General features: G+C 34.6%; 1 protein-coding gene across 3 annotated transcripts in view; it reads left to right on the top strand.

Moving 5' to 3' along the window:
* Positions 1-12,332, top strand: part of ATP13A4 (ATPase 13A4) — a 143,867-nt gene that overhangs the window by 57,397 nt on the left and 74,138 nt on the right. For all 3 annotated transcript variants that reach the window (XM_064366925.1, XM_064366924.1, XM_064366926.1), the window contains 2 exons: positions 145-279; positions 5,869-5,938. In XM_064366925.1, coding sequence (XP_064222995.1) covers positions 145-279; positions 5,869-5,938 — 205 coding nt within the window. The remainder of the gene's footprint in view (positions 1-144; positions 280-5,868; positions 5,939-12,332) is intronic.

Here is a 12,332-nt window from a genome sequence, read left to right as displayed (position 1 = left end):
CATGTCAATTGCTGAATAAATATAGTAAGAATATTATGTGGGATGATGTATGTCGTGAAGATGATTATGAAAACAAGTAAATAAAGAGCTAAGTGTGAAGCCTAAAAATCTCCCTTGTCTTCCTGTTTTTATGTCTGCCAACAGGTTTTAAATCCATTTTATATATTTCAACTCTTCAGTGTCTGTCTGTGGTTTAGTGAAGACTATAAGGAATATGCTTTTGCCATCATAATCATGTCCATCATTTCCATAGCTTTGACAGTATATGATCTCAGACAGGTGAGTTTTGCTATTAATTCTATGGTCTTAGCAAGGGAGGGATAGTGACTTTATTAAAAATTTGTGAGAAAGGCGAATCAGGAAATAGTCACTTTCTACTCCATAGTAAATGAGACCAAGTTTGTAAGCAACTAGCGCAGTAACCAGTGTTCAACAATTTAGTCCTTTCCCTTTCCTCTCGTTCCAGTCTCTAACCTTTCAAGTTATTTTTCTCTCTTTAGTGTACTCAAGACTAATTAGCCAGAACAACATGCAAAGTTTTATGAACTGTGAATATGTGAAAAAATGTATGTAGAGAATTCTGATGGGACTTGAAGATGGTGGAAGAGAGATGGAAAGTGGAGGAGTCTGTTTAATGTGAACGCCTTTGCCATTTATGTTTCGTTGGTACTCATTTGTCAAGGCCCCAATTCAGCTCCTGGCTTTCTTTATGCCTACACCAGGTTTCTAGATACTGTTGGAAAAAAATTACATAGAACAGATTGGTTCATTGCCCTATAAATCCGTGAATGCCTCCTGCCTTGACCTCTCATTCCAGTGGAGGAAGTGTCCTCTGCCTGTGCCTGAGAGACATCCTTTCCCACCTTCTTGGGGTACTTACGTAGTCCATGAATGACTCCTCTCTTCTCTCCTCAAGAGCCTTCCCATCAGCATTTAACATTTTTAAGTTCTCCCAACTTAAAAACAAAACTCAAACAAACAAAATGATTTCTTCTCTTGACCATGCTTCTGGCTTCAGCTACTACTATATCACTCTTCCTCCATTCACATTAACACTTCTAGAGTCTTTGTGTCTGTTACCCTTACTTACTCATCTTCCTCTTACTTTTCACTCATGCCGACATGCCTTCCTCCCTCGTGACTCCATTCGAATATATCTTGTTAAGGTCGCCACTATGATCCCAAAGCCCATAGATCACTTTAAAATTTAAGAAGTCTTTTTAAAAGTTAGCTATTTTCTTTCCTTAATAGAAGGGGCAATATGTGGTTATGATAAAAATGAAACTCAAACAGAACAAAAGAGTGTGAATAAAAATTAAAGATCCCTCTTGTTGGGAAAACTCCCCAGTGTTCAGATCCTCTTTCAAGATGCATCCATTAGGACCATATTTTCTGTATACTTTTAGCAATATTAAATGAGTATGTATTAATTTGACAGAATGAATATACCATGTACACTGTTCTGCACTTGAAGTTTTACCTATTCTATCCTAAATATCTTTCTGCATCTGCAACAAATACATTTTCTCTAGATGTACCATAATTTTTAGCCAGTCCAATGTTGATACATATTTGATTATTGCTAGTCTTTTGCTACTAAAACAATGCTGCAAGAGCATCCTTGCACATATATCATTTCATACATCTACATATATGTATACATATGCACACATATTACATATGTCTATAACAAGTATATATGCTCATAAATATCTGTATTGATATAGGGATAGAAAATTTCTGCGTTTGAAATTAATTAGTCATAAGCTAGGTACACTGTTTTAATGCAGGTTGTCAAAATGCGTCTTAAAAAAGTAATAATGGCCAGGTGTGGTGGCTCACACCTGTAATCCCAGAACTCTGAGAATCCGAAGTGAAAGCAGAGCTTGGACCCAGGAGTTCAAGACCAGTCTAAGCAACATAGCGAGACCACATCTCTCTATGTATAAAAAAGCAATACGAATTTACATTCCTTACAACAGTAGATAAGTGTTTTTCTTATCTTTGCCAATATGAATGAAAATAGAATTCAATAACTTTAATTGCATGTTTTCCATTATGAGTTGAGCATTTCTTCACACTTTAAGCCATTTGTATTTCTTTTACTGTGAGCTCTTTGTGTCCTTTATTAATTTTTATTGGGTTCTTGGTGTTTTGCTTGCTAATGTTATGGTCCCCCTGCAGTGGATGTATATATTTTTTCCCAGTACAGATTTCACTAAACCTCTTAGTTGGATTTGACAGTTAACTGCTCTATTGTTTCTGAAGTGCTGTTTTCCTTGGCATCAGTGACAACACACTCTCCATCCTCTCCAGTTGCTCTTTTCCATTCTTTTTTGATAGCTTATCCTCCTCTATCTGGCTTTTAAAAAAATGAGTGTTTCAAAGTCAAAACAGCGTGAAAATACATATAATGTAAAGGCTCCATTTTTCTCTCCCACTCCACTTGACCAACTGCTTTCATTAATATCTTGTGTAATCTTCCAAAAAAGTTTTTAGGCAAATGAAGCAAATACAAGTATACAAATTTTCTTTTTTTCTTATGTAAGTGGTCACATAATTAAGTTATTTTCTAACTTGTTTAAAAAATTATTATTGATATTTCTTGAGGATCTTTTCATGTAAGTACATAAAAGATTCTTCATTATTTTTATAGGAGTACATGCCATGACTTCTAAAGGCATATGCTAATTCAAATTTGTATATATATCTCAAATCCAGATATCTCTTTTCAGTTCCAGACTCATAGGATCAACAACCTAATTGATATCCCCACTTTAATATCAAAAATTATCATAAATTCAACACTTTCAACATAAAACTCAAGAGCTCTTCTCCTCAAATCTGCAGTTAGGTTTATCTGATTTGGTAACAGATACTATTGGCCATTCTGTTGCACAAGCCAGAAATCTAGTTGCCTACCTTGAAACTTTCTTTCTTCTTCCCCTTCAATTACACAGAAAGTTCTTTGATTTTTTCCTCCTAAATATCCCTTGCATCATTCACTTTTTTCCACCCTACCACTATCATGGTTCATGTTAGCATCATTTTCTACCTTGCAGTCACCTCCCATCTGGCCTCCATACATCATTCTTGCAGAACATGATTATTTACATGCTTTTATCACTAAAATGCTTCAAAATATTTCTGTTGCCCTTACAATCAACTTCTAAATTTCATGACAGACTTTAAAGCTTTACCTTGAGGTTCTCAAACATTTTAGTTTCTAGAACTCTTTAAACTCTTAAAAATCACTGAGGACCTCTAAGAGATTTTCATCTTGTAGGTTATATCCATTGATATTTAGTAAGTTAAGAATTAAAACTCAGAATCATAAAATATTTATTAATTAATTTAAAATAATAGTAACATAACATTTATACATAAATATATAAAGACAATAACTGTTTTCTGAAATAAAAATAATTTAGCGAGGAGAATGGCATTATTTTACATTTTTGCAAATCTCTTTTATGTTTGGTTTAATAGAAGACAATTGATTTTTTTTTTCTTTTGGCTTATAAGCAACAAAATTTATTTCTTACAGTTATGGAGGCTGGAAAGTTCAAGGTCAAGACGCCAGCAGATTCAGTGTCTGGTGAGGGCTCTCTTCTTGGTTCAGGGATGGTACCTTCTTATTGCATCCTCATGTAGTGAGAGAGACAAGGAGTACCTCTTGGCCTCTTTTATAAGGGCACTAAAATTATTCGTGACCTAATCACCTTCCCAAGGCCCATCCTCCTAATATCATCAACTTGGGAGTTAGGATTTCAATGTATGAATTTTGGCTCACATTCAGACCACAGCAGTCTTTTAAAAAAGACATATTTGTATGTCTTATAAATTTAAGTTCTTTGTAGATTCTGGTTATTAGCCCTTTGTCATGTGGGTAGGTTACAAAAATTTTTTCCCATTCTGTTGGTTGCTGGTTCACTCTAATGATAGTTTCTTTTGCTGTGCAGAAGCTCTTAAGTTTAATTAGATCCCATTCTCAGCAAGCTAACACAAGAACAAAAAAACCAAACACCACATGTTCTCACTCATAAGTGGGTGTTGAGCAGTGAGAACACGTGGACACAGGGAGGGAAACATCACACACCGGGGCCTGTTGAGGGGTAGGGGGATTAGGCGAGGGTTAACATTAGGAGAAATACCTAATGTAGATGACAGGGGATGGATGCAGGAAACCACCTTGGCATATGTATACCTATGTAACAAACCTGCACTTTCTGCACATGTACCCTACAACTTAAAGTATAATAATAAAAAAAAGAAAAAAATTATATATCAATTGATTTTAATACTTTGATAATTGTATTTCTTTGTTATTTCTGACAACTGGATTTTCATAACTGCTTCTGCATTTAGTCTATTATGATATTAAACACCACTCAGAGTCTGGACATCTCCACTGTACACTTGTGTGAGAAGAAGATTCTAAAAGGCAATTAACATCTTAGTGCTATTATGAAAAAAGTATACTTTCTCAGCCCCTGTGGGACCTTCCTGAAAACCTCCAGGAATCCTCAGGCCACTCTCTAAGGACTGCTGTTCCACCTGTATGTGTAACTGCTGCTTTTACTTATTTTTCCTGCCTTAATTCACCCTCCATCACCCTCCTCCTGCCTTAATTCCATCTCCCTTGCTTTCTGCCCTCCAGATGCAGTAGCCTTTTCGTTTCCTGAAACATACTCTTTTTTTCTAACCTCAGAACATTTCGACATGTCACCTGGAATTGTCCATTTTTTAAAATCTCTATGATTTGCCCTTACCCCTTGATTGAGTCACTCTTACTCAGATCTTAGGTTCAATGTCTCTTCTTCAGGGGAGATTTCTCCTGATTGATTCTCTTTGCTATATATGATCCAAAAGTACTTTACTTTTTCTTCTTATTTCTGATTATCACTATATATTTACATATGCAATTATTTGATTAAACCTATTTTTCTCAGCAGGTTTAAATTTCTTGGTGTCTTAACATATCTTAACATATCTCTTTTGTTCATTTTATTTAAATTTTGTTTAAATTTCTTGGTGTCTTAACATATCTTAACCATATCTCTTTTGTTCATTTTATTCCTGAAATATTAAAGTTTGATCAATAAATGTTTGTTGATTAATGCACACATGAATAAAATAATGAGTTACTCAAAAGAAGAACACCATGTCTTTTTGATATTGACTTATTCTCTTTATCATTTTTAGAACATATTTATCAGATTTGCAAATAATTTGAAGCCAGGGAATTTAGAAAGTATCTTAAATGACAAAATCGGGATGAAAAAATGAACCCACTGAATGATTGGGACTTTAAACCCCCAGAATCAAGCAGGAGGTCTTTCACACAATGGTTTCACAATAATGTGGAATCAAATATACTTGTGTTTTTGTTTGTTTCTGTTATTGATTCAGTCTCAATATTCTGTATATTTCACGTATCAGAACAACAAATATCATGAGGAAGTAGCAGGAACCACCTAACTCCCTATAAAGTTATAGATTAGGAACTTTGATGTGAGATTGCTGAAAGCTGAACTAATGCTTAGTTCCTCGAGCTATTTAGGCATAAACACATATCTTGAATAATACTTGTTTTTGATGTTACTTATCTAAAGAACTAAACACAAATTTGTGGTTTTCAAAACTCTTCTGAATGGAAACAGCATGCTAGGAAATTCCTTTCTGCTGAAGAAAACATACTTATTGCTGGGTGAAGAGCCCTGGGAGTTGGATGCTTTTTCAATTAAATAATGAGCTACTCAGTCCTTTGCTTTTAGCCAGTACAATCCATTCAACTGGCAATAAGACAGTGCTCTATAAACCTATGCTCAAATAGATAAGACTTCTCCATTTTCCCTTCTTTTTCAGCAATCTGTAAAACTCCACCATCTAGTGGAGTCACATAATAGCATTCCAGTCTCTGTATGTGGGAGAAAAGGTAAGTTCCATTATTTTAGATCTATGTACTATTTATATGAAATCAGAAAAGAATTTAAATTTGTATTTCTGATTGCTCCTGTTATTCCCATCTTCATATTCATTTTTCCTTAGGCATTTGCTCAAAGGGATGAGGAACTTAAAAAAAATTTTTTTTTACCTTAAAAACTACTTTATTGGGGTAGAATTAACATTTGTTAAACTTAACATATTCATGGTGTACAATTTGATAAGTTTGGCATATGTTATACTCCCATCAAACTATCATAATCATCAAGATATTGACCATTAATCACTCCCAAAAGTTGCCTTGCGCCTGTTTTTAGTTTTTTTCTCTTCCCTTTCTTTCCCTCCCTGCCATCCCTCAGGCAATCATTTATGAGCTTTCTGTCACTGTGGATTCATTTCCAGGCTCAATATTTTATATAAATGGTATTTTACAGTATGCATTCTTTGGGTCTTTTATAATATATTTTTGGTTAATTTTGGGGGGGATCAAAGTTCATAGTTATTTTGGGATTTATCCATTTTATTAAGTGTATCAATCATATTCCTTTTATTTCTGAGGCTATCTCATTGTGTGGATATACTAGTTTGTTAATCTGTTCACCTGTTGATGCATATTTGGGTTTCAGTCTTTGGCTAGTCCAAGCAATGGTGCTATGATCATTTAGGTACAAGCTGTATATTGACATACTCTTTCATTTCTTATGGGAAAATACCTAGTTATGGAACAGCCGGGACATGTACTTGACAGATATTTAACATTTTAAGAAACTGTCAATCTTTTGTCCAAAGTGGTGGCATGTTTTGTGCCAGCAGTGTAAGAGAGTTCTAGGTGCTCCACACTCTTGACCACACTTGGTGGGGTCAGTCATTTTAATTTTGGTCACTTTAGTTTGTGGTAGTATCTCATCACTGTTTTCATTTGCATTTCCCTAATGACTAATGGCATTGAACATCTTTTCAAATGCTTATTTGCCACTCATATTTTTTGATGAAGCATTTGTTCAAATCTGTTATTAGATTATTTTTATTATTAAAATTGAGAGTTTATTCTATATTATGGTTACGTGTCCTTTATCAGATAAATGATGTGCAAATATTTTCTCTCAGTCTATGACTGACCTTCCCACTCTCTTTACAGTGTTTTTCAAAGAGCAGATATTTTTACTTTTGTTAAAGTACAGTTTATAAATGTTTTCTTTGGTGGATCATGCTTTCGATGTCATTTCTAAGATATATTTGTCAAGGTGGCCATGATTTTCTGTATTGTCTTTTAGAGTTTTAGGTTTTATGTGTAGCCGTATATTGCATTTTGAATTTTTTTTAATTGAGGCTCATTTTTTGCAAAAAAAGATATTCAAATGTTCTAATACCATTTGTTGAAAAGACTATCTTTTCTCCACTGAATTGACTTTTCACCTTTTGTCAAAAATCAGTTGTTCATATATGTATGGATCTATTTTTTGATTCCCTATCCAATTTTATTGACCTATTTGCTTTTTAAATATGTAAATACCACACAATGTTGCTTTATAATAAGTCTCGAAATAGGGTAATGTTAGTTCTCCAGCTTTGCCCTTCCTTTCTTCTTTCTTTCTTTCTTTTTTTTGAGACAGAGTCTGGCTCTGTCACTGTAGTGCAATGGTGTGATGTTGGCTCACTGCAATCTCTGCCTCCCGGGTTTAAGCAATTCTCCTGCCTCAGCCTCCTGCGTAGCCGGGATTACAGTCATGCACCACCATGCCCAGCTAATTTTTGTATTTTTAGTAGAGACGGGATTTTACCATGTTGGTCAGGCTGGTTCTGAACTCCCAACCCAATGATCCACCCGCCTCAGCCTCCCAAAGTGCTGGGATTACAGGTGTGAGCCACTGTGCCCGGCCTGGTCTTCTTTTTCAGAGTTATTTTGATAGTATTGAGCCCTTTAGGTTTCTATATGACTTTTGAACTCAGTCTGTCAATTTCTTTAAAAATTGCTGGGATTTCTTTAGAATTACAATTATTTATAGAAATATAGGCTTAAATTTGTAAATCTTTAGAAGCTCATTAAAAAATCTGTTAAAATTTCTCATTCAATATTAATATGAAATGTGCAATAACATAAACAATTGTCACAAATAAGATTCAAAGGTACCAATGTTTTATGAGATATTTTCCATAACCTGGGGTTGCTTCCTTAGAGTATTCCTGGGGTGTCTACTGATCTGTCTATTAAAGTCATACAGTGGGAACAAATGTCCATTTTCTTTGCCAAGAACATACCATACATGAATATTAAAAACAGTTCTGCAAGCCAAAATTCTCATCTGTACACACTTAAAATGTAGCTCTTTCCTTAAAAATAATAATTTGTAATACATTCTGAAAAACACAAACATGCTCTACACCTGGCTGGGTTACCAGTGTTTAGCCATAAGTGCAGTGATACCGGCTATGTAATTACTGAAACTGATAAGTATATTCTAAGTTGTGGAAATATGTATGTGTTTTTGTATTAGTAACTCTTTTAGGCATCTATTTCAGGCTTGTTTATAAAGTACACATGTAGAATATAAAGTTCAAAATACATTCTAGTGATGTAATCAAACAGTTAAAGGAAATAAAATATTTTTAAGGGGAATATAATTTTTTTCTGGTTAAACATGTATTTATTTATTTATTTTGGTATATGAATAATTTCTTTAGTGGTGATTTCTGAGATTTTGGTGTACCCATCACCTGAGCAGTGTGCACTATACTTGGTGTGTAGTCTTTTATCCTTCAATCTCCTCCCACCCTTTCCCCTGAATCCCCAAAGTGCATTGTATCATTCCTAGGCCTTTGTGTCCTCATAGTTTAGCTCCCACTTATAAGTGAGAACATGCAATGTTTGGTTTTCCATTCCTGAGTTATTTCACTTAGAATAATAGTCTCCAATTCCACCTAGGTTGCTGCAAATGCCATTATTTCATTTTTTATGACTGAATAGTACTCCATGTTACATATATGCCACATTTTCTTTATCCACTTATTGATTGATGTGCATTTGGGCTGCTTCCATATTTTTACAATTGCAAATTATGCTGCTATAGACATGCAGGTTTAAGTGTCTTTTTCATATAATGACTTCTCTTCCTCTGGTAGAAACCCAGGAGTGGGATTGCTGGATCAAATGGTAAATATACTTTTCATTCTTCAAGGAATCTCCATACTGTTTTCCATAGTGTTTGTGCTAGTATTTCCACCAACAGCGTAAAAGTATTCCCTTTTCACTACCTCCTTGTGAACATCTATTATTTTCTGATTTTTTGATTATGGCCATTCTTGCAGGAGTAAGGTGATACCACACTGTGGTTTTGATTTTCATTTCCCTGATCATTAGTAATGTTGAGCACTTTTTCATATGTCTCTTGGCCATCGGTATATCTTCTTTCAAGAATTGTCTATTCATGTTCTTAGCCCAATTTTTGATGACATTGTTTTTTTCCTTCTAATTTGTTTGAGTTCCTCATAGATTCTGGGTATTAGTCCTTCAACAAAAGTATAGATTGCAAAGATTTTTTTCCCATTCTATGGGTTTTCTGTTTATTCTGCTGTTTATTTCTTTTGCTGTGCAGAAGCTTTTTAGTTTAATTAAGTACCATCTATTTATCTTTTTTTTTTTTGGCATTTGCTTTTGGGTTCTTGGTTATGAAGTCTTTGGCTAAGCCACTGTCTAGAAGGATTTTTCCAATGTTATCTTCTAGAATTTTTATGGTTTCAAGTCTTAGATTTAAATCTTTGATCCATCTTGAGTCGATTTTTGTATAAGGTGAGAGATGAGGATCCATTTTAATTCTCCTACATGTGGCTTGCCAATTATCCCAGCACCATTTGTTGAATAAGGTGACCTTTCCCCATGTGATGTTTTTGTTTGCTTTGTCAAAGATCAGTTGGCTGTAAGTATTTGGATTTATTTCTGAGTTCTCTATTGTGTTCCATTGGTCTATATGCCCATTTTTTATACTAGTACCATGGTGTTTTGGTGACTGGCCTTATAGTATAGTTTGAAGTTGGATAATGTGATGCCTCCAGATTTGTTCTTTTTTCTTAGTCTTGCTTGGGCTATGCGGGCTCTTTTTTGGTTCCATATGAATTTTAGGATTATTTTTTCTAGATCTGTGAAGAATGATGGTGGTATTTTCATGGAAATTTGTAGAATGATTTTGGCAGTATGGTCATTTTTACAATATTGATTCTACCCCTCCATGAGCATGAGACCTATTTCCATTTGTTTGTATCATCTATAATTTCTTTCAGCAGTGTTTCGTAGTTTTCCTTATAAAGGACCTTCACTCTTTGCTTAGGCCTATTTCTATGTATTTCATTGTATTTGCAGCTATTATAAAAGGGGTTACATTCTTGACTTGATTCTCAGCTTGGTCACTGTCGGTGTATAGCAAAGCTACTGATATGTGTACATTAATTTTGTATCCTGCTGAATTTTGCTGAATTCATTAACCAGTTCTAGGAGCTTTTTGGATGAGTTTTTAAGGTTGTCTTGGTATACTATCATATCATTCGTGAACAGCGACAGTTTGACTTCCTCTTTACTGATTCAGATGCCCTTAATTTCTTTCTCTTGTCTGATTGCTCTGTCTAGAACTTCCAATATTATGTTGAGTAAAAGTGGTGAAAGCAGGCATCCTTGTCTTGTTTCAGTTTTCAGGCGAAATGCTTTCAACTTTTCCCTATTCAGTATAATGTTGGCTGTGGGTTTGTCATAGATGGCTTTTATTACCTTAAGGTACATCCCTGCTATGCTAATTTTGCTGAGGGTTTTAATCGTAAAGCTATGCTTGATTTTGTCAACTGCTTTTTCTGCATCTATTGAGATAATCATGTGATTTTGTTTTTAATTTTCTTTATGTGGTGTATCACATTTATTGACTTGTGGATGTTAAATTATCCCTGCATTCTTGGTATGAAACCCACTTGATCATAGTGGATTATCTTTTTGATATGCTGCTGGATTCAGTTAGCTAGTATTTTGTTGAGGATTTTTGCACCTGTGTTCATCAGGGACACTGTAGTTTTCTTTTCTTTCTTTTTTTTTTTGTCATGTTCTCTCCTTAGTGTGAGGTAGTTTGCTTCACACTAAGGAGAAACCCTCTAAAGATCTTCGTGGCTCTCCCTTGGCCAGTTACCTCCCCAGCACTCTGCTCTATGAACTCAAGCTGCCAAAATCTCCATAGACACTCATCTTTGTGTTCTAAACTCAGGAGTCATCTGGACTTGGTCTGGGTTTCCCTTCTCTGCACAGTGGTTTGGAAACTTTAAAGAGAGTAAGCTTGGCAAATGTAGAACACCTTTGTTTGTTTCCCATCTTTTTTGTTGTTTGATGTTCAGTGTCTAAAAACCATTGTTTCATATCTTTTATATGGTTGCTTTCAGTGGGAAGATAATTCTGGTTCTTTTTATTCTCTCTTGGTTGGAAGTGAATTTAAAAAAAAATATATTGGGCTTTTTTTGTCCTTACTTTTTATGATAAAATACTTCAAACGTATACATCGGTAGAGAGAATACTATCATAAAACCTCATATACCTGTCACCCAGATTTGGTTTAGGTATTAGGGTGATACTGACTTCATAAAATGATTTAGGGAGGACTTCCTCTTTCTTTATCTGTGGAATAGTGTCAATAGGATTGATACCAATTCTTCTTTGAATGTCTGATAGAATTCAGCTGTGAATCCATCTGGTCCTGGACTTTTTTTCTTCATAAATTTTAAATTACCATTTTAATCTTGCTGCTTGTTATTTGTCTGTTCACAGTTTATATTTCTTCCTGGTTTAATCTAAGAGGGTTATATATATACAGGAATTTATCCATCTCCTCTAGGTTTTCTAGTTTGTTTGCATAAAGGTGTTCATAGTATCTTTGAATGATCTTTTTTTTTTTTTTTCTTTAAAGAGAGAGAGAGAATAGGAAGGAGGAAAAAGGAAGAGAAAGAGAGAGAGAGAATGGGGAGGAGGGAGAAGGAAAAGAAAGAGGGAGAGAGAATGGGAGTATTGCTTTCTTGCCCAGGCTAGAATGCAATTTAGTAATGGGTATTGAAAAGCTCTTTTATACTGATAATTATACTTAATGATGTAGTCAGGAAGGAATAAGGGAAGAAGATAACAAACAAACAGCCAACCAATATTTAATTTAAACCTATGAAATGCTATGCGATTACTGAGGAGTGATTTACTTCCAATTATATAGTCACCTTTGGAATAGGTGTGAGGTGGTAATGTATGTTTTGTGTATTTGAAGTGGAGAGTTCTATAAATGTTTATTAAGTTTACTTGTTCCGGGTCTGAGTTCAAGTTCTGAATATTCTTGTTAATTTTCTATCTCGTTGATCTATAGAATCGTTAGCTCTTC

The sequence above is a fragment of the Aotus nancymaae genome, unplaced genomic scaffold, assembly GCF_030222135.1.
Source record: "Aotus nancymaae isolate 86718 unplaced genomic scaffold, 86718_ANA_hifiasm-v0.15.2.pri h1tg000067l, whole genome shotgun sequence".
Lineage (NCBI taxonomy): Eukaryota > Metazoa > Chordata > Mammalia > Primates > Aotidae > Aotus > Aotus nancymaae.
The sequence above is the reverse complement of the archived record's forward strand: the minus strand, read 5'-3'. Positions and strand labels throughout refer to the sequence as shown.